The sequence below is a fragment of the Antechinus flavipes genome, chromosome 3 (genome assembly GCF_016432865.1).
Source record: "Antechinus flavipes isolate AdamAnt ecotype Samford, QLD, Australia chromosome 3, AdamAnt_v2, whole genome shotgun sequence".
Taxonomy (NCBI): Eukaryota; Metazoa; Chordata; class Mammalia; order Dasyuromorphia; family Dasyuridae; genus Antechinus; species Antechinus flavipes.
Window position 1 is genome coordinate 551,130,983 of NC_067400.1, and position 23,868 is coordinate 551,154,850.

General features: G+C 35.2%; 1 protein-coding gene across 1 annotated transcript in view; it reads left to right on the forward strand.

The window, feature by feature from the left end:
* ALG5 (ALG5 dolichyl-phosphate beta-glucosyltransferase) overlaps positions 1-23,868 on the forward strand; it is a 65,072-nt gene that overhangs the window by 26,762 nt on the left and 14,442 nt on the right. Inside the window, exon 7 of the mRNA XM_051987424.1 lies at positions 9,317-9,376. Within this exon, the coding sequence (XP_051843384.1) occupies positions 9,317-9,376 (60 nt within the window). The remainder of the gene's footprint in view (positions 1-9,316; positions 9,377-23,868) is intronic.

Below are 23,868 nucleotides of genomic sequence, written 5' to 3' on the forward strand. Positions count from 1 at the left end.
ATAATGAGAGCTAACATGAACAGTATGTCTGCATTATTGCCACATGAGGACCCCAGTGCATTAGGTGGACCTCCAGTAGAGTGTTATGGGAATATTTACACAAAAACCACAAAGATTGAGGATATGATTGAACTGTGATTCACATGATTAATAGGGTATACTCAAAGTAGTGAAATCAGAGATTCATTGAAGTTATCAATATGTAACATCCAATGGGAGTGTGGGCATGGGAGAGGGGAAGAAATCTAAAGTAAAACAATATCAGTTATAATCCCGTAATTAATAGTCTACAAAAAACCCAGTGAAAAATATTTCTTGTATTCTTGTCTGTTTATAGTATTTGCTATACTACATAACACAAATTTTAAATTATGTGTGGTATGTTCTAGAAGCTTATCTTTTGAAGTAATAGAAGGATGACATATCTAAGTTTCGTGAACATCTCTGTGACTTCACTAGAGGGCACTAGTTACACATACTATTTACATACAGATATTTACAGTTTCATATTTGCAAGTGTTACCTCAAGAATTTCTAAAATATTTTTATCAATGATTTCTTTCATTGTTTCCTTCTTTGATTTTTTTTTTGTTGAAACTGCAAGAAATTTACTCTCTACCTTATATTCTTAATACTAGAATATCCTATTAGAATATTAGAATGTCCTATTTTTATAAGTTTGATTGACCCCCCCAAGATCTGAAGACCAAAATCACAGCTAATTATTTCTCTTTTTTAGTTTTTAAACTAAATGATATTTAGCTTGAACAGAACTTTTTATAGTCCCTACTTATAGAATAAGGACTGTATGCTTCAATTCCATACCTTTTTTAATTCCTAGCTTTTTTTAGCTTTTTCTTAAAAATATTTTGCTACTAGATTTTCGGTTTCTGGTCAATAAGTAATAAGATCTATTAATGAATATATACTTACTTTGCATTGATTTTTCTAAATAAAATAATATTTTATCCAGCACTTACTTATATTGTTATAATGTTGCAAATTATAGCCCAGAATCAGGAAATAAGCAAAAAAAAAAAATAGGCATCAAAAAATCTATAAATCTAAAATTCATTACTTTTAATCATAGGAGAATAACTGAAGCCCTCCATGAGAACCTGTTTGTGTGGTAATGTAGAAACAAACTCTGGAGTCAGAGAACATGGGTTCTGATTTTGCCTCTCATGATATTTATTTGTGTGATCTGGGAAAATTACATCATCTCCCTTGGCCTCAGTTTCAGCGTTTGTAAAATGAAGGGGTTGGATAAGATGGCTTTTGAAATTCCTTCAAATTCTGACTCCATGATCCTATGCTCCTAATACTAACAATCTTGATTATCTGGTTCTTAAACCAAAAGCAGATTAAAAACAGCAAATTTAGGAGAGCACTATGTAATTGAATCAAACTTTGACAAGGAACAAGGACAGCTCAGATCAAGAAAGGAAAAAAGAAAAACCAAACACAAGTTTGAAAGACACAGCAATGTAGGATCATCTATTCATAAGCAAATGGCTCTTTCCCTCTCATTGGTTTCTAATTGACTTTGAATCCTCAAAAAAAGTCATATTATCTTCTGTTTCATATGTTAAAGAAATCTAGAAATGTTCAAGAAAAATTTTCTTTTATCAAAAATGCTTAAAAATAAAGTTTTGGTCCTTAAGTGAAAAATTTATTTTGGGAGAACTGGAACTTATTTCCCCCCAAATAAAAAGCCATACTTTTTCATGTGATACTAATTATTTGTTGTCATGAATGATGTCCTAGAGCCAACTTCTTATAGTAGAATTTTTAGGAAAATCCAAACTTAAGGATCTCTAATTTTTATTGAATAGGTTTCATTGCAGCACTATATATATGTGCTGATTAATTACAGAATGTTAGAGTTGGAAGGTAATTTGAGAAATTTTACCTAATGCTTTACCAAACAAGAGTCACACTCACAATATGTGCAACAAGTGATTAACCAATCTTTACTGGCTAATCTTCAAAGAGGAACCCTGCTACTTTCTGAGAGAATTTTTTCTCCTTTAATAATGATCCCATCTCCAGCAATAACTAAGTCTTCTTAATGATTGTTTGTCTGCAAAACAAGCATTCAGGAATGTAAGACCATAGCCATGCTATTTCATTTGTCTCTAGGATCAAGTATTCTCATCTGTAAAGTAACGATAATATTATTGTATAACCTATTTTATAGAATAATTGAAGTGCTATAGAAATGTGAATGGTTATAATGATGATTATGGAATGTATCTTGCCATCTTTGTCCGTAGTTTTAACACCCTTCTCCAATATGGATCAGGGCAGCTAGATGGCACAGTGGGTAGAGCACCAATTCTGGAGTCAGGAAGACTCATCTTCCTGAATTCAAATCAGGCCTCAGAGACTTAGTAGCTGTGTGATCCTGGGCAAATTACTTAACCCTATTTGCTTCAGATTCCTCATTTGTAAAAAGAGTTGGAAAAGAAAATGGCAAACCACTCTGATATCTTTGCCAAATATCCCTAAATGGAGTCACAAAGAGTTGGTCAAGACTTAAACAACTGAACAACAAAAATAGCACTCCTATCTAGTAGGTTGCTTAATTCAGGAAATTCGGAATGTTTTCATTTGATACGTATAATCAAAGAAAAAGAAACTGAATTTCATCAGGAGACATGTTTTCCATTTTATCTTTACGTAATTTCATTTTACCCTTGTGATTTACTCTGATAGCAGTCCTACGATTGGTCTTTTTTGGGGGGGGTGGGGAATCATTGTGCATTTCCTTCTTTCTCTCAAGTTCACCTCCTATTAGCATTATCTAGGAGATATTTTAATAAAGCATTATAAGAAAAATTCTGATTAGACATATTTCCTTCTTCTAAAATATGTATATTGCTTTCATATAGAACATGCCCACTCCCTTTACTTTTTTTATGCCAATTCTTATCTTATTTCCCATTTTTCACAGACTAGCAAAAATATTTAACCTGAATAGATTTGAACTCTGTATTGTTCTTTAAGACCTTTAAAAGAAAAGCCCTCATATCCTCCTAGACATTCTTCTTTAGACACAATTTTTGGAACAAGAATGTCCTTCATTTGTGGAAAAAGTATCATGAGTTGTCTTTATCGTTTATAAGCTCTTTAGATTAATTAATCCTGATATTGAAATCAGTATCATGAACTCATTTCCTCTACATGGTCCCCTGCTTAATAAACTCATACTCTTTATATTTCCAAAAAAGTATCTATGTTAAAAGCATTCAGGGAATAAGATGTACTGAGATAAGCTGAAAAAAAAAAGGTCTGAAAAGCTTCTAAGTGGAAGTTTTTAGCTGCTTCTAGTAAAGACTATCACTCCTTGCCTTGAAAACATACACTTACATACACACATAAACACACAGAGAGAATTTAAAAATAGTAATTGCACATTGTGGGGGAGGGGAGGGGATGTGTATGCAATTTGTTGCTATTAGTGATACTGTAGAGATACCAGTTTTGTAGCCTTTCTTTGCTATAAAAGACAACAATTTATTATTGATTGCTTGGGATAGTATTGTTATTATTATTGTTTTTGGTTATGGTTTTGTTTTGAGATTAGGTCTCCCCATTCCTTAACTTTTTAAAAAATTTATTAATTTATTTATTTACAAAGCATATGTGTGGGTAATTTTTCCAACATTGACCCTTGCAAAACCTTTTGTTCCAAAATTTCCCCTCCTTCCCCCCACCTTCTCCCCTAGCTGGCAGGTAGTCCAATACATGTTAAATATATTGAAATACATGTTAAATCCAATATATATATACATATTTATACAGTTATTTTGCTGCACAAGAAAAATCGGATCAAGAAGGAAGGAAAAGAAAAACAAAGAAAACAAAATGCAAGTAAATAACAACAGAGAGAGGGAGAATACTGTGTTGTGTTCCACGCTCTGTTTACATGATTCTCTCTGGGTGTAGATGGCTCTCTTCATCACTAAACAAGTGGAACTGGTTTGAATCCTCTCATTGTTGAAGAGAGCCATGTCCGTCAGAATTGATCATCATATAGTTTTCTTGTTGCTGTGTATATTGATCTCTTGGTTCTGCTCATTTCACTTGGCATCATTTTATGTAGGCCTCCAAGCCTTTCTGAAATCATCCTGCTAGTCATTTCTTACAGAACAATAGTATTCTATAGCATTCATATACCATAATTTATTAAGCCATTCTCCAATTGATGGGCATCCACTCAGTTTCCAGTTTCTTACCACTACAAAGAGGGCTGCCACAAACATTTTTGCATATGAGGGTCCCTTTCCATCCTTTAAGATCTCTTTGGGATATAAAACCAGTAGAAACAATACTGGATAAAAGGGTAGTAGGCACAGTTTGATAACTTTTTGAGCATTCTGCTCTCCAGAATGTTTGAATCCGTTCACAGTTCCAACAATAATGTATCAGTGTCCCAGTTTTCCCACATCTCATCCAACATTTGTCATTATCTTTTCCTGTCATCTTAGCCAATATAAAAGGTATTAATGGTATCTCAGAGTTGTCTTTTTTTTTTTTTATAGAGAAAATTTTCTTTTTATTTTTTTTTTTTAATAACTTTTTATTGATAGAACTCATGCCAGGGTAATTTTTTACAACATTATCCCTTGCATTCACTTCTGTTCCAATTTTTCCCTTCCCTCCCTCCACCCCCTCCACCAGATGGCAAGCAATCCTTTGCATGTTGAATAAGTTACAGTATATCCTGGATACAATATACATGTGCAGAACCGAACAGTTTTCTTGTTGCACAGGGAGAATTGGATTCAGAAGGTATAAATAATCTGGGAAGAAAAACAAAAATGCAAGCAGTTTATATTCATTTCCCAGTGTTCTTTCTTTGGGTGTAGCTGCTTCTGCCCATCTATGATCAATTGAAACTGAATTAACTTTCTTTATTGAAGAGATCCACTTCCATCAGAATACATCCTGAAACCTGCTGGGATAACTGGAAATTAGTATGGCAGAAATTAGGCAAGGACCCACACTTAACACCATATACCAAGATAAGATCAAAATGGGTCCATGACCTAGGCATAAAGAACGAGATTATAAATAAATTAGAGGAACATAGGATAGTTTATCTCTCAGACTTGTGGAGGAGAAAGAAATTTGTGACCAAAGATGAACTAGAGACTATTACTGATCACAAAATAGAAAATTTTGATTATATCAAATTAAAAAGCCTTTGTACAAACAGAACGAATGCAAACAAGATTAGTAGGGAAGCAACAAACTGGGAAAACATCTTTACAATTAAAGGTTCTGATAAAGGCCTCATTTCCAAAATATATAGAGAACTGACTCAAATTTATAAAAAATCAAGCCATTCTCCAATTGATAAATGGTCAAAGGATATGAACAGACAATTTTCAGATGATGAAATTGAAACTGTTACCACTCACATGAAAGAGTGTTCCAAATCACTATTGATCAGAGAAATGCAAATTAAGACAACTCTGAGATATCACTACACACCTGTCAGATTGGCTAAGATGACAGGAAAAAATAATGATGAATGTTGGAGGGGATGTGGGAAAACGGGGACACTGATGCATTGTTGGTGGAGCTGTGAACAAATCCAACCATTCTGGAGAGCAATCTGGAATTATGCCCAAAAAGTTATCAAAATGTGCATACCCTTTGATCCAGCAGTGTTTCTATTGGGCTTATACCCCAAAGAGATACTAAAAAAGGGAAAGGGACCTGTATGTGCCAAAATGTTTGTAGCAGCCCTGTTTGTAGTGGCTAGAAACTGGAAAATGAATGGATGCCCATCAATTGGAGAATGGCTGGGTAAATTGTGGTATATGAATGTTATGGAATATTATTGCTCTGTAAGGAATGACCAGCAGGATGAATACAGAGAGGCTTGGAGAGACCTACATGGACTGATGCTGAGTGAGATGGGCAGAACCAGGAGATCATTATACACTTCGACAACGATATTGTATGAGGATGTATTCTGATGGAAGTTGATTTCTATGACAAAGAGACCTAACTGAGTTTCAATGGATAAATGATGGACAGAAACAGCTACACCCAAAGAAGGAACACTGGGAAACAAATGTGAACTATTTGCATTTTTGATTTTCTTCCTGAGTTATTTTTACCTTCTGAATCCAATTCTCCCTGTGCAACAGGAGAACTGTTCGGTTCTGCAAATATGTATTGTATCTAGGATATACTGCAACATATTTAACATATATAGGACTGCTTGCCATCTGGCGGGGGGTGGGGGGGGTGGAGGGAGGGAGGGGAAAAATCGAAACATAAGCGAGTACAAGGGATAATGTTGTAAAAAATTACCCTGGCATGGATTCTGTCAATACAAAGTTATTATTAAATAAAATAAAATTTAAATTTAAAAAAAAAAAAGAATACATCCTCAAACAGTATCATTGTTGAGGTATATAATGATCTCCTGGTTCTGCTCATTTCACTTAGCATCAGTTCATGTAAGTCTCGCCAGTCCTTTCTGTATTCATCCTGCTGGTCATTCCTTACAGAACAATAATATTCCATAATGTTCATATACCACAATTTATTCAACCATTCTCCAGTTAATGGGCATCCATTCATTTTCCAGCTTCTAGCTACTACAAACAGGGCTGCCACAAACATTTTGGCATATACAGGTCCCTTTCCCTTCTTTAGTATCTCTTTGTGGTATAAGCCCAGTAGAAACACTGCTGGATCAAAGGGTATGCACAGTTTGATAACTTTTTGAGCATAGTTCCAAATTGCTCTCCAGAATGGCTGGATTCGTTCACAATTCCACCAACAATGTATCAGTGTCCCTGTTTTCCCACATCCCCTCCAACATTCCACATTATCTTTCCCTGTCACTTTAGCCAATCAGAGTTGTCTTAATTTGCATTTCTCTGATCAATAGTGATTTGGAGCACCTTTTCATGTGACTACATATAGTTTCAATTTCTTCATCTTAAAATTGTTCATACCCTTTGACCATTTATCAATTGAAGAATGGCTTGATTTCTTATAAATTAGAGTCAATTCTCTATGTATTTTAGAAATGAGGCCTTTATCAGATCCTTTGGATGTAAAAATGTTTTCCCAGTTTATTGCTTCCCTTCTAATCTTGTCTGCATTAGTTTTGTTTGTACAAAAGCTTTTTAACTTAATATAATCAAAATTATCTATTTTGTGATCAATAATGATTTCTAGTTCTTCTTTGGTCACACATTCCTTCCTCCTCCACATATCTAAGAGGTAAACTATCTTGTGTTCTAATTTGTTTATAATATCATTCTTTTATGTCTAGATCATGAATCCATTTCAACCTTATCTTGGTATACAGTATTAGATGTGGGTCTATGTCTACTTTCTACCATACTTGTTTCCAGTTTTCCCAGCAGTTTTTGTGAAATAGTGAGTTCTTATCCCAAAAATTGGGATCTTTAGGTTTGTGAAATACTAGATTGCTATAGTTATAGACTATTTTGTTCTGTGAACCTAGTTTATTCCACTGATCAACTTCTCTATTTCTTAGCCAGTACCAAATGGTTTTGATGTAAGTCTCCCCATTTCATTTAGACTGAAGAATAGCAGCTATTCACAAGCCCATTACTATTGCCAATTGGCATGAGGTTCCTTCCTCTCTAGACAACCTGGGAGGCCCTGCCCAGTTAGAGGTGTTGGTATTAGTATTGGTACTGGGCTTGATGATCAGCTTTCAGAACTCTAGAGGCCACATGATCCACCAGCCTCAACCTCTCTAGTAGCATGGATTGTAGGCTTATGTCATCATTACCAGCATCTTTTGGTAATATTTGATATGATACGATATAGAATTTTTGCCTTCTGTAGTTTTTCCTTTCCTGCCTTATTCTAACCTCCTACTCGTCCATCTGAAAGAGGAAAAAAAATAGCTATAGTCCAAGGAGGTTAAAGCTTTTTTTTTTTTTTGGTCCAGGATCACCCAGCTAGTTCTAGTTAGTGGTAGAGCCAGAACTAGAAAACCTGTCTTTAGACTTCTAATCCATTACTCAAAATGATCATTATTATTAACTTTTATTTATTAACTACATTATATACTTCTTTCCCTAGACTCTTACAACAGTCCTTTGAAGCTGATAATGTATTGCCTCCATTTTATACTAGCTTTTTCTCCTTATAATGTTGGCTATTTGATATAAAGAAAAAAATGCAAATTAGGTCAATAAATATATGCATATATGTGTGTAAAACCACCTTTTTACTTAGTCCCCAATATTCTCCCATCTGGTAAACATTATAATACTGTTTTTTTTTTAATCTACAAACATTCTGAACTATGCAGGAAGTTTTAAACATTAAAGCCCTAAATAAATATGAGTTCCATTCTGGAGAACAGTTTGGAACCATATTCAAAGAGCTATCAAACTGTGCATAATCTTTCACTTAGCAATACCACTACTAGGTCTATATCTCAAAGAGATTAAAGGGAAAAAAAAAGATTTTTTATACAAAAGATATTTATAGCAACTCGTTTTGTTGTGGCAAAGAAAATGCTCATCATTTGGGGAATGGTGAAATAAGTTGTGGTATATGATTGTGATGAAATACCTGTCGTATTATAAGAAATATCAAATGAGATAAAAAACCTGGGAAAACATGCGAACTTATATAAAGCAAAATGAGCAAAACCAAAACATTGTACATAATTACAATAATATTATCAGAATGATCAATATAAATACTCTGATCAAGACAAAGGTCTAAGAAAATTCCTAAGGAGCCATGATGAAAAATACTACTCACCTCCAGAGGAAAAACTGATGAAATCAGAATGGAGATTGAAGAATACTTTTTTATTTAATTTTTCATGGTTTTATTCTTTTGTTTGTGTTTTCTTTGGCAACATGGCTAATGTGAAAATTTTTTGTTTACTTTACATCCATAACTGATATCAAATTGCTTGCTTTCTCAAGGAGGGGGAAAATTTGGATCTTGAAATTTTTAAAAATATAATGTTACAAGTAACTGGGAAATATTTACTGAAAGCAGTAAAACATTTTGAGATGTTAAAACATTTTAAATTATTAAATTAAAATATATGAAATGTATAATAGATTTCAAAATAATTGTTATTGTTGTTGTTATTGTTAAACAGACACTGATGATAAAAGAAAAATTCAGTTTTCCCACATTGCAAAACATTCACATTGCTACTAGATTAATTTTTTCATCAGTGACGAGATAATAATATCCAAGCAACTCTCTAAGACTACCAATTGTGTAACTGCTGCACATAAAATATTATGAATTTTTTATTGCTTTTTCCCATCAGGATCAAATGGCTATTGCTTGTGGATCTCGAGCTCATCTGGAGAAAGAATCAATAGCTCAGGTAAAGCATTCATGGGGTGGCCTGGAACACTTATTTGTTTTCATGTATATATGTTGTAAGAAATTAAATGAACCCTTCATATTTAAGGAAAAAAAGACCCACTTTTTTTTCTTTTTTAAAAAAGCTTGAAGAATTTGCTATATTTAAGTGCAAAATTCTGAAACTATGACTTTCTAAAATTTAAAGACTGGTGGAAACTGGAAAAAATAGAATACTGATATTGAATTTCTCTTAGAGTTCCTATACATACAAAACTTCAAAAAGAAAACAATTTAAAATAATTTGTATGTAGACTAACATTTGCTATGTTAACCCACTTTAAAGTCATGTATTTTGAGTTTAACTCGAGTTCAAATAGTTAGCTTTTTTAGTGTTGCCTTTATATTAGAAAAGCAATGATACCTGAAATCTTACTAGTTCTTTGCCATTACTTTTATTTTTCAGTATAAAAAGTCTTAGGAAGGCTTTCTAAACTATAAGAAGAAACTAATCTCTAGAAATTAGGTAGTGTATGCTAGAAAAGCTGTGGGGCATCTGGAGAGGAAGGGGTTTAAAATATGTTACAGAAGAAAAACGAAGTGATGTATATTCAACTTGTTCTGAGAAATTTAACCACATCACACTATTACTGTTTATTCAGTAATAATGACTATAATGGTAAAAGGAAATAAATGTCCTATTTATTTAATTTTTTTTTTATTCAGATACATGTGAAAAGTACTACTACCTTCTTATTACTCCCTGCCATGATTTTACCTAAAATTTTAAATTACTTAAAAACATATGTGCCTGGACCATTGTAATTTTTTTATTCTTTTATGGTGATAAGAGAATAAAGATGCCATTCTGTCATTCTTTTCCAAGAATCCTCTTGGACAAAAGAATGATCTTTGATATCTATGATTAAGAAAGATTATAGTGTCCAGACTAGCTCTCTGGAGGATATTGGGACCACCTTGATCTTAGTGGAGGAGTGAAATAAGCTAGAGAACCACCAGGATAGTCAAGGGTGGAGTGTCTCTTTCCAGTCCTCTCAATCCTTAAATACCTCAGTATTATTACATCATTACAGCACATTAGTATGTGCCAACTAGAGAACCATTATATCATCACATCACACTGAGCAAGTGCTAACTGTAAGCATCCTGCTACATAAATGCCTCTTACTGTAATTATCCCTTGCTTAAAGTAAAACACAAGTGTTCACACCTTCCCTGACTTCTCAGGAAAGGTGAGAACACCAAAGGGAGGTAGAGAGCCAAACTAGACATTGTCAGCAGGTTTCCTCTGGGCTGAAGGGTCTTATATTTTACCCAGATTTCTCCCACTATCTTTGGCCCTCTATTTCTTCCACTTTTCTTTTGTTTTAGTTGAAACAGGTATACATAAGTCCATCAGCATGGGAGGTATTGCACAAGCACATAGTAATATAACACAGGCTACCAGTGATGTAACAAACATCATGAATCAACATGAGGAATTATACATGTCCATAAGTCCTAGAAGGAGAGTATATAAATAACAATCACACATACACCTCCTTCAGCAACCAAAATAGTTTAAAACCAATCTGTTGTCCATCACTTCATGTGTCAGGGAATCCAATGATTCCTGCAAGTTTTGAAGTTTTGCATCAGTCTCATCATGTTTCAGAGAATCCAGTGATAAGACAACAGTCTTATTAACAATTTTTGATGTTCATGAGTCAATTGCCATAATTGCCATGCTTTTTCAGGGCAGGGCACAGTCAGAGATGGAACCACCTGATGTTTCTTGGATCTTCTTTGTTTCAAGGATCAGCTCTGTCCCTTTCCGATGGACAAGGCAAATATGGCTCATTGGCACCTGATTCCTTCTCCATCTGTAAAGATACAAGCAAACCCTCTGTCCCAAGCAGTTAACCTGTCTAGTCCCTTCCATTCACCACTTTCTGGATCTCTTCACATCACCTGGCAATTATCTAAAGATAGTGCAACTGCTCACACTGGACACTGCCCTTCCAGGGGGTTATAAAACCTGTCTGCCAAAGCCAATGCATCTTTATCAAAAATCAAAAAATTAATGGTATAAAGAGCTAAATTTAAAAGTTCTTTAGGGTTACCTGGGGCTCCCCCTTTCTTTTGTTTTTGGAGGAGCGTCTTGATATCTCTTTTTCTCCTCTCTACTATTACCTGTCCTTGAGGATTGAAAGGTATGCTAGTGGTATATAAAATCTGATACTGTGCACAAAAGTGTGCAAAATGTTTACAAGTATATGCATGTCCATTATTTGTTTTTATTACTTGTGGCACACCCATAATTGCAAAAGCTTGTATAAGGAATTCAGTGACCACTTAGGCTATCTCTTTTGCTGCTAGTATTGCAAAAGTAAATCCTGAAAAGGTATCTACTACAACATGGATAAAAGACAGAGGACCAAAAAATTTATAATGGGTCACATCCACTTACCAAATTTCATTGGATCTCAAACCACAAGAGTTCTTCCTTGGAGGGAGTGTAGGGGCGTGGAAAGGAAGGCAAGCTGTATAGGCTTTTACTATGCTCCTAGCTTCCTCTTTTGTTATCCCAAATTGCAAAAGTAAAGCTCAAGCAGCCTGATGATATTTAGAATGAGATTCTTGGGCTGCCTGAAATAAAGAAGTATTGGCTAACATGAAGACTATCTGCCTTCAAATTTCCATTAAAAATAGGACCTGGAAGTCCACTATGAGAGTGGACATGCAAGATATAAATCTTACCTGGATGTTTTCTCACTTACTCTTGAAGTTCCTTAAAGATCTGATATATAGATATATATATATATAGGAAGCTACAAATTTTATTTAGGCTGTGGCAATTCTTTGTACCACACTGAATAGGCCAAATCATATATTATATTTACATCTCCTGGGTAATAAGTAAGAGCTAGCATGATTGCATACAATTCATTCTGCTGAGTGTACTGAAAAGGAGTTCTGACTATACAGCACAAATGTTATGTATCTGTAAAGATAATTGGTCCTTTAAGAGGAATCTTGGAAACCTTTTCTTTAGGAATCCATCGCCAATTATGTAATCGCCAGGTTATCTTTAATGAAGACCCGTGTGTAAAATTTGGAGCCATGCCAATAAAATTTGCCACTCTGGGATGTTTCACAGCATACATTTATTTGTGCATGGTATAAAAGGTGTATGTCTTATCAGGTCTTATCCCAAATAATTGCACTACTTGCTTAATGGCCTTTAATAAAATTCTAGCCACAAGCACTGGGTAAGGAGTAAGGCTTTGTTCTAGTTGTGTTGGGAGGGTCACCCACTCACACTGTCTCCTTGGTGAAGAACTGCTGTGGGTACCTCTTTTGTAGCAAAAACTGATATTTCCAAGGGTTTTTGAGTGAGTCAACCACATTGGATAAAACCAGTTCAACCTCTCTCAGAGCCTCTTGAACTTCTTTCTTGAGTTGGCAGGGTGAGTCTAAAGCAGTGTCTCCTCTTAAACTGTTATTTAATAGTTGTAATTGATAGGTAGTTAAGACTAACACTCGATGCATCCAATGGATATCTCCTATCAATTTCTGAAAGTCATTTAAGGTGTTCAACTTCTCTGTTCTTAAAGAAAGTTTTTGTACTGTGAGCACCTTAGGCTATACTTCATATTCTAAATATTGAAAAGGAGTGTGCCTTTGAATTTTTTCTGGGACTATGTACAATTGTTACTTCCTTAGTGTTTCTGTGGTACATGCTTCTAACATTTGCTCCTCAGGTGCATACCCTAAGATATCATCCATGTAATGTAACAATATAACTTTTGGAAATGCTTTCTTTACTGGAGTAAGAGCAGCAGCAACATATATTTGACACATGGTAGGGCTATTTTTCATTCTCTGTGGCAAAACTGTCCATTCAAATCTTTTATAAGATTCAGCTAAATTACCAGTAGGCACTGAAAAGGCAAATCTTTTTATATGCTCCTTATCCAAAGGGATAGAATAGAAACAATCCTTAATGTCTATAACCCAAAGAAGCCATTCTGTAGGCAATTGAGTAAGAGGTGGAAGTCCAGGCTGAAGAGTTCCCATAATTTCCATCTGTTCATTTACTTTTCTCAAATCAGTCAACATCCTCCATTTTCCAGATTTCTTTTTTATAGCGAATACAGAGGAATTCCAAGAACTTAGAGAAGTTTTAAGTGTCCTTGGTCAAGTCGCTCTTATACTGTATCTATAATAAGGCCTGAATTTTTTCACTTGTTAAGGACCACTGTTCCACCCACACTGGCATATCAGTTTTTCATTGAATGGGAACATGTGAGAGTGCTGGCAGGCCCTTCAACAGCAGCCCTGCCTAAAAAGCCAAAGTATTCAGTTGTAATCCTAACTGTTATAAGATGTCTCTTCCCCACAGATTGATGGGGATTTTTTTTAACTACAAAAGGAGTAAAAACTCCTGTTTTATCTTCAGATTTCCATCTCAAAGAGGTAGCACTAACTTCAGCTGCTATTGATCCTCCTATGCCAGACATATGGGTGTCTGTTGTAATCTTTAGCCAATGACTGGGTCAATGGCACCTCTAAAGACTGTGTGATATCCACCTGTGTCTACCAATTCTTTCAATGATATGCCATTTATATAGATAGTGAGCATAGATCAGTCAGCTGTCACAGCTGCAATCTAGAATATTTCTGGATTTTGTTGCTTGGAGTCAGAAGATGGGCGACGATCACCAAATTGCATATCAGGACTGTGTATCAGTAAACCTGATGCTACTACTCCTCCTGATTGAAAAGTCACACATTATCTACCTGTATTAGTGACTGGGATATTAACTACACATTCCCCAGTTTCCCAAATCAGTGTATGGATGAACACTGTTTTGTAAGCAATCTGAGGGGGTGAAATGGTCAAACCTACGTGCCTGGAGGCAAGGGATCCATAGACCGGAGAGGGACAGATTTCAGTTCTTCAGGGGATGTCTCAGTAGTCCCAGTAGCATACAATTCTATTCTCCCTAATTGCAATTCCTTTCCCCCAATAGATTGCTTCCTGGCTGATTGATTATGTAATCCCTTTCCCCCATCAGGTTGCTTCTCAGCTTATTGATCATTTTGGATCTTTTAAAGACTCTCTGGGTATAATAGCTGCTGCCATCATGCCTCAAGTGTTTTTTTTTTGCCTTCGGCCTTGGACCCAAACCCCACTTCCCATTTCCCTTAGTCACTTTACATTCTGATGCCCAGTGGAAGCCCTTGTTGCATTTTGGAAATGGGGTTTTGGGTCTTGTTCTCCCACCCTGTTTTTTCACTTTATCTTTTTGCCAATATTGAGCTTTCAAATGCCCTACTTTACCACATTGAATGCATTGATGAGTTGCTTTGGAAGTCCCTTCCCAAAAGGGACTCTGTCTCCACATGTTCAGATCTTGAAAAGCCTGCATCATGGTCTGAGCATAAAAGTATTTGTGCCCACTGTGGCACGTGCCTTATCATCTCATCTAAAGGGGCATCTTTTTAAAGTCCTAGTATAATTCTTCTACAAACCTCATTAGCATTTTCTTTAGCAAGTTGTCTTACCATAATTTCTGTTGCCTTGTTTTCACCCATGGTTTGTGTGACAGTTGTCTGCAGAAACAAAATCAGCAAAGGGTTCATTTGGACCTTGCACTATTTTCATGAAGGCTTCCCCTCTATCTTGTTTTCCTGGGAGAGTGGTGCCCCCATGCTTTGATAGCAACAAAAGCAATTTACTCATATGCTGCCATGGGATAATTAATTTGCGCTAAAGTGTCTGCATAAGGACCTATACCTGCTAGTTGATTAAAGGTGACTGGTATATTAACTCCAGGTTGCCTATTTCATTGGGCTTGTATCTTACAGAGTTCGTTATACTCAGAAAGCCATAACAAAGTTTTTCCAGGTTCTAAACATGTCTTTGCTATTGATTTCCAATTATTAGAGGTTAAAATTTCATAAGCCAAATTCTCTAATACCATTTTAACATAAGATGATGTAGACCCATAAAGAGTGCAAGTTTTTTCAGATCTTTGATGATTTTCAGATTAAAAGGAGTGTATCTTCTGATTTGACCAAAAGAGTCAGGCTTTTCAATCACAGGATATAATTTTATTCTCAAACCAGATATACCTGTCCTTCCTCATTAGCTTTAACTAATGCTTCTTATATTGGTGACATGGGGAGTGGGTAAAATTGCTGCCTACACGAAAGCGAAATTGAGGGGGGAGTGTCAGGAGATGGGGACTGCCCTAAGGGAACATTTTCAGGTGTAGTTGGAAATGAAACTGAATTGAAAGTGAGAAGCACCACAACCCTTAAGCTCATCAGCACTGTCCTTAAGGTACTTAACTGTTTTCCTGCCCATCTCTCCATGTCTTCCAGCTGCTTTGTCAGTACCATCCTCCTCCTGCTCTTTCTCCTCTCACTTCCTTGTCTTGCTATCCACATTAAAATTTTTCCTCATTTTAGAACTTGTAGGGTTCTTTAAAGTCAGTTGTATTATATTGTACATAAGGATAGTTTCCTCAGGAATTGAATCAGGACCCATAGTTTCATAATATTCAATTAGTTGCTCTCCCACTATTTCCTACATATCTTTCTTCCTTAGAGAGCCAAGGAGATGTGCATTGAAATATATTCAAGAGCCCAGTGACTTGCTTCTGAGTTACCAACAAACCTTGCTTCTCTATTACTCTAACTGTGCATGCTACATATTCCCCTCAGGATGGGGGAAGCTCTTTTCTTAGTATTTGCTCCATTTCAGCTGAAAAAAACAAAAGTGACTAGTTTAGCCCTTACCAAAGTTTTGTACTTGTCTATTTTTGTATTCACCCTATTTCCAGGTCACAGGGACTTCTCCACTGAGAAGCCCCACTGAGCTACTCAGTGAAGGGCCCATAAAGCAGTATGTTCTTTTCAGTGCTCCATGTTATAGTGCCAAAATGTCATGTCCTTCTGTAGGTCCCTGTTCAGTCACCAAAATGTAATGTCTGGACTAGCTCTCTGGAGGATCTCAGGACCAACCTTGATCTTAGTGGAGGAGAGAAATAGGTAGGAGAGCCACCAGGATGGTCAAGAATGGAGTGTCTCTTTCCAGTCCTCTCAGCATTTAAATACTTCAGTATGATTATATCATTACAGCACACTAAGTATGTGCCAATTAGAGAACCATTATAACATCACATCACACTGAGCAAGTGCTACCTGTAAGCATCCTGCTATTGATATGTAAATTCCTCTTACTTTAAGTATCCCTTGCTTCAAGTAGAACACAGATGGTCACACTCCTCCCTGACTTCTAAGGAAAGGTGAGAACATCAGAGGGTGGTGGGGAGCCAAACCAGACATTGTCAGCAGCTTTCCTCTGGGCTGAAGCGTCTTATGCTTTACCCAGAGTTCCCCTACTATCTGCAGCCCTCTACAACAGATTGGCAGAGAATCAGCATGGCTAAATGGTTAGAGAGTTAACAAGCTTCAATCAGGAAGACCTGGGTTCAAGTTCTACTTCTGTCCATGTTACCTGGAAGAGTCAGTATGCTCAATGCTCTAGGCAGCTCTCCAAGACTTCAGGTTGTTTTAGTTGAGAGAGTTTCCTCAGTAGAAGTTTATTTCATTAATAAAACCATAGGTCTGGATCCCCACCCCCAAAAGACTTGTTGGCAATTTGGTTGTATGTAATGACCGCGTATTTAAAATCAGCTGGAGTCAGGAATTCAGGTTAAGGGGAAAATCTTCAATCTTTATTGAAGTGAAGAGGTGAATAAGGATTGCGATAGCAATATGGGCAAGAAAGATTGCAATAGCAATATGGGCAGCTACGACAGGAAGCCAGCTAACAGAGGGGGATCTGAGCTGAAAAGCCGTCGCAATGGCAATGCAATCAGTCTCTCCTTCCCCTTCCTTTTCCACTCCCCTGCCTCCACCCACCAAAATCGTCATTTCCTATACAACACATCAGGACTTGCACAAAGAGTGGGCGGGGGCCATTCTTTCTCCAAGCTTATATATTAATAGAGTATGGTCCAATTACTATTTAGCCTCATGTGCTTGGGACCTCAGTGCATCAACTCAAGCCTCAGCCCATTACAGTTGTATAACCTGCTGGGAATGGTATCTTTAACAGCAGAGACCTTATTTCTTAGTCTACCTTAAAAAACAAACAGACAAAAACAACCAAAAAATAATAATGCTTAACACTTTGGATACTGAATAAGTATGTAGAGATGAAACAGAACTTGAACAATTGGAATATGGAAATTTCTTTTTCCATAAATAGAGTTGTAAACTTCTTGATATCAAACTGTTCCCTACCACCTATTCTAGCTAAATGACTATGCTTTGGGTTGGTTGGTGCTACCCTTCTATATTTTCTCTTGTTTTTAGTAATTCTCAATTTGTGTTTCTCCTATTGTTAATTAGAATGGTCATCATGACTCCAATGAATCTGTTTGTATTCATATACTGTGAAGACCGAGTTAGCACCCTGGATGCCTTAGAATCAGTCAGAGTCAGGATAAGCAAAAGTCCTTGGTCTTTATTCTTGGTCTTTAGGGGTAGAGGTGAAGGGGATGGACACAGGATCTCTACCACCTTCTTTTTCCTCGTCTACCGCCAAAGTGACTCTGGCTTTTCTTACTCCACCCCCTAATCCCTCCTACAATTCTCTGTATATACCAAAAAATCAAGCCAGCACAGAATAGTAGGAAGGCCATTTTCCAAGCATATGCTAATAGAGTATTGTCCAATGAGTAATTAACCTTAAGTGCTTGGTTGTCTGATTCCAGTGCATCAACTCAGAATTTCAGCCCTTTACAACATACTACCTTTGTGAAAAATGTATTTTATATTGAATGACAGTTTCTATGAGGAAATCTTAGAAGTTTAAATATTTTATATTAACTATATTCAGAATTCTGATGGGAAAGTGGTAGCTATAGTCTTAAATTACAATGAGCTTCCGTCCTATTAAGTCTTTAGTAGTTTCATCTTAGTTTAGTCTTTTTAACTACAATATATTTCATTTAATTTTTCCATTTGTCTTTTTTATTGATGATAGTTGATTCATCCATCAAATTTTAATATATATAAAAGTTCATGCTAATGTTCCATTCTGGTATGGAGATGAACATGGGTTCTTGAAGTTATATGCTAATGGAGTATAGGTTCTAGCAGGCTCTGCCAAGGGAGAAGGGCTTCTAGTACAAGTTAGCAATAGACTGTCACCCCGAAGCCAATCAGTTTAAATGTGGACAGATGGACTCTCCAGTAATATTACCAGAATGTTAACCCATTTTTTTTTTTTTTTTTTTTGGCCATGACTACTCTTGAAACCATATTCTTTTTTTAAAATAAGTTTTTATTTATATCTTTTCTTTTTTAATATTATCATCATTTACTTCAATGTCCCTCTTTCTTCCAGAGACTTATGTTGTTTAACAAAATAGTATTTTTAAGACCAAAAACAAAACAAAAGAAAAGAAAAAGAACTAAAAAAAATCATCCCTCTGAAAAGTATGAAAACATGTACAAAACCTGTGGACCTTCCATATCCACAAAGTAGCGAGTTTGTCTTTTTATAAACTTTTGAGGTTTGAAGATTTGGGGGATTTTTTTTTTTTTTTTTTTTTGGTAATTCACTTTTGAGTTTTTGTTTCGTTCTTTCCATTTATATTATTTATGTGTGTGCATGTGTTTGTACATCTCTCTATGCGTGTGCATGAAAAATTCTATAAAAGTATTCCTTCAATACTTTGGTATGGCTGTAACAATATAAGTTAATTTTGGTAATATTGTCACTTTATTGTTATATTGGTAAGCTCAACCATTAACACTGGTATTTACCCAACTATTTAAGTTATTCGTTATTTCTTTAAAATGTACGTTTTAATCAAGTCTATAAAAATCTTTTGTCTACTTTGATAGCTATGATCTCCAAATACTTTATTCATTTTGTTGCTATTTAGATTAGGATTTTCATTTCTATTATTGCTTCTTAGATTTTATTATTATTAGGACATGGGTAGTGAATTAAGAATATTTTTCAGTAAAAGGAATGTTCCCCATGATGAAATCTTTTCTGACAATACATAAGAATATATATTTATCAAGCATCTGCTATATGCAAGGCACTGTGCTATGCACAGTGGGAGATACAAAGAATAAGACATACAGCTAGTGTAGGGGATCTTTCTGGCATAATATTGAAAAAGGCATGAAAAGAATCAGCAGCTTTTGATTTGAGTCTTGAAGAGGCACCACTACACCATTTAATAAATCTTAAACCATTTTTCAGTCTTTCTTACTGTAATATTACAGTCATACATATTAACTTGATTCTAATATAACTTCATTTTGGTTCCTTTCAAAAACAAAGGACAACAACTAAACCAGACCAAACTGAATGAAACCAAACCATAGTATCTAGAATTCTTTTTTGACAGAATAACAGAGGGGATTGGTTTTGGCTTTTTGAAAATAGCCATTTTCTTTATAGCTTCCTCTCTTGACCACTGTTTGGCTCCCTTTTAAATATTAGTTATTGCAAAATATGCAAAAAATTATACATTCTTGGTGACTATTATAAAGGTCTGACAATTTACTTTATTGATTTTTAATTTATAATTTAGTTAGAAAAGGACCCTCATGTGCAAAACTGTTTGTAGTAGTCCTTTTTATAGTGGCAAGAAACTGGAAACTGATTGGATGCCCAACAGTTGGGCGGTGGCTGAATAAGTTATGGTATGTGAATGTCGTGGAATGTTATGGAATATCATTGTATTGTATCGTAAGAAACAATGAGCAGGCTGATTTCAGAAAGTCCTGAAGAGACTTACATAAACTTTTGCTAAGTGAAATGAGTAGAGACTTGTTATGGAGAGAGCCATCTGCATTCAGAGGGAAGATTGTGGGGACTTAATATGGATCACAACATAGCATTTTCATCCTTTTTTGTTGTTTTTGTTTGCTTGCTTTTTTTCCTCTCTCATTTTTTTCCTTTTTTGATTTTTCTTGTACCACATGATAAATGTGGAAATATGTTTAGTAGAATTGTACATGTTTAATATATATATATTGGATTACTTGCAATCTAGGAAAGGGAGTAGGACATGGCCAGTATGTTTAGAACCAATACCTACATCCAGATCTTCTGATCCAGAAGGGACCATAGAGATCATGTAGTCCAGCTCCCTGATTTAAAGGCAAGAACAGTAAGATCCAAGAAAGCTAGATGACATACTCATGTCATGCAAGAAGTAAGCAGCACAGCTCGGATTTTCCAGATTTAGCACTCTCCATTGCAGCAGCATGTGGTCATGCTGGCTTACTTCTGCCTAAACTCAAGTGCCTTTTCTTGAAGACTCAGGTAGACTCCTTTCACTTTGAGACAATCAAATGTTGAGTCAAAATGTGCCATTCTGAACGTTTATGTATATAGAAGTTTTTACCTAACAGAATATGCTTACTGATGTATTTTAATAGTGCATCTGATATTCAAAAGATTCTTGTATTTTAATAGTGCATCTAATATTCAAAAGATTCTCCTAAGTATTTATAAAGGCAAAAAGCACAATGAGGGTGTCATCTATTATAATAGGAAGCTACCATCTTTGATAAAATAATGGATTTATCAAAATATCAGCTTTATTTAGTGCTTTCTGTAGTGTGTTGTAAATTGAATAAATTTAGATATTCATGGCAAATGAAGCAGTCCCTACTTCAAGAAGTTTGCATTCTACTATAGCATACAACATCTACATAAAATATACTAGAAAGAGAAACTGAGGTGGAAGTGGACAATAAAAGCTAAGGGAATCAGAGAAAACATAATGTAAATAATGGCATCTGAGCTGAACCTTACAGGGAAGACAAACTTTCTGTGATGTAGAGATGATGACCGAATAGAAAATATGAGGTACCATTTCTAAGAAAGTGGGTGTCACTTTTGGAAAATAACTTTTAGTCCAGTTTAGATACAATATAGAATTTTTAAAAGTTTCTAGTTTGGAATAATTATGTAATGATAGTTAATGCCTGGTTTCAAAAGGCCTTAAAATGCTAAAGAGCATGTTTTTTATATCCTCTAAGCAATGGAAGTGACTTTAAGTTTTTGAGGTTAGTGTCAGACCTGTGCTATAGGATGATTATTCTGACAACTTTCTAGATGATTCTGGCAACTCTGGATAGGACAGAGAAAAGAATGGAATGAGAAAATTAGGAAGTTACTACAGTAGTATAAGTAAAAGGTCACGAGGCCTGAACATGATAGTGGCTGTCTAAAAGGGGAGAAGGGGATAGTTGTGAGAAATGTTGTGGAGGTAGAAGAATCAAGACTTGGCAATGGATTAGATAATAATGTAGGGATGGAGGAGTAATATGAAAAAGAAAGAATGATTTAGAAATTTTGAATATAGCTGACTAGGAGAATAGTAACGTTCTCAATAGAAGTTTAAAAGGAGAAATGGGTTTAGATGGAAACATTGAAATCTGTTTCATGTATGCTTCATTGAGGTGCCTACAAAACATACAGAAGAAGATACCTAGCAGACAGTTGATGATGCAAGGCTAAAATTTTGGAAAGTAATTAGAGCTGACTGTATGGATTTGAGAAATCCTCTGCATAAGAAAAAATTTATTCTTAAACCCATGAGAACTAACATAGTATCTGAGAAAGTATGGAAAAAGAAACAGGCTCAGCCCAGAATTTTCAACATGCATGCCAAGAAAACAGATGGTAGAATGATGAAATTGAGAAGAAAGGATTAGAAAGATAGGAGGAGAATAGTGTCTTGAAAGGTTAAAAAAAAAAAAGAAAGGATCAAAAAATCATCAGTTGTATCAAAAATCAGAGGTCATAAATAATGAGAAATAAAATTCCATTAAGATTTATAAGTTAAAAGAGACTTTTAGAGAAAGCGATTCCACTTAAGAGATGAGATCAGAAGCTAGATTTCAAAGAATGACAAAGTAAGTGGATCAGGAAGAAGTGAAGGCAGCAAGTATAAATGATTTTTTAGGAATTTGGCAATGAAAGGGAATTAGAGAAATAAAAAGATAACTAGAGACTATGGAAAGTCAAGTGAAATTTTTTTTCTTTATTATTAGAAATGTGATAAAAATGAACACATGAGCATTCCTTATACACTAAAGAACAGAAAAAAAGATAAGAACATATTCTTGAATTTGTATAGTTTAAAGTATATACTTAGTGATTTTATCAGCTTCCATAGGTTCCTTTGTCATCAATTTATAGATGGTTTCCAGACCCTTATAACCAATCCTGGACTCTTCTATGAACTCCAGTTCCCCAGCATCACTTGGCTGGATATATTCCATTGGCATCTCAAACTCAACCTGTCCAAAGCAAAATTAAAATAAGTCAAAAGCAATAATTCTCTTCCCCCTCCTTAACTTCTCTATTTCTGTCAAAGGTACAATAAAACCTCAATTACTCAGGTTTGGGTAGATAGAAGAGCAGAAAAAAAGATGATTGTATATGATACCATGTATTTCTGGTATTCATTTATTTGTTGTCTCTACTGTTAGAATGTAACTTCGTGAAATCAGTGACTATGCTTTTCTTTGTATTGTCAGTTTTTCACAAATTTTTCACAGCACAGTGCTTTTCACAAATATAGTAAGCACTTAGCAAGTGTTTATTGATTTTTCTATACTAAATTTACAGTAGTTTAAATACTTCCCTACTTGCCTGTGTCCCTTTCTAGACTTTGATCTATTTTCTTATGTGTACTTTTATGTTTCATTGACTTTTTTTTTGGGGGGGGGGGTGGAATAACATAATTCCTACCCACATACTTCTAAGTTTCCCCTCTGTCTGGGACTCCCATCACCCCCAAAAGTACATCATTATAGTAAATAAGAATAGTTGAGTAAAACAAATCCATGCAATCTATATTTGATATTATTTGTTTCATTCTAAATCTCTGTCAAAATGAAGACTTGGTCATTTCATTAATCATAGTTGTTGAATCTTGCATGGATGGTTGTTTTCCTTTTACAGTGTTATAGTCATTTTATAACTTGTTATGGTTCAGTGCTCTTCACTCTGTATTGATTTATATAAATCCTTTCAAGTTCCTCCAAATCTATCCCTTTTATTATTTCTTACAACACAATAATGTATATTACATTCATATACCATAGCTTGTTCAGTCTTGATTCCCCTAGTCTATGGACACTCGCTGTTTTAATTTCTTTACTCTGACAAAAAGAGCTGCTATAAATATTTTTGACTTGTAAGTCTAATCTCCCTTTCTTTGATCTCTTGAGGTATATTCCTAGCACTGGACTGGACAACTGAACTGTTGGATCAAAGTATATATTATTGGATTTTTGAGTTATCTTTTCAACTTGCTTTCCAGAGTTTTAGGAGTGCAGCCTTACTAGCAGTGCTTTAGTGCACTTGTCAAGTAAAGGTTTTATTAAGTATGGGGGAGACTTGAACATGTTTGTAGGCAGTGGAAAAGACTGAAGTCAATTTATTTA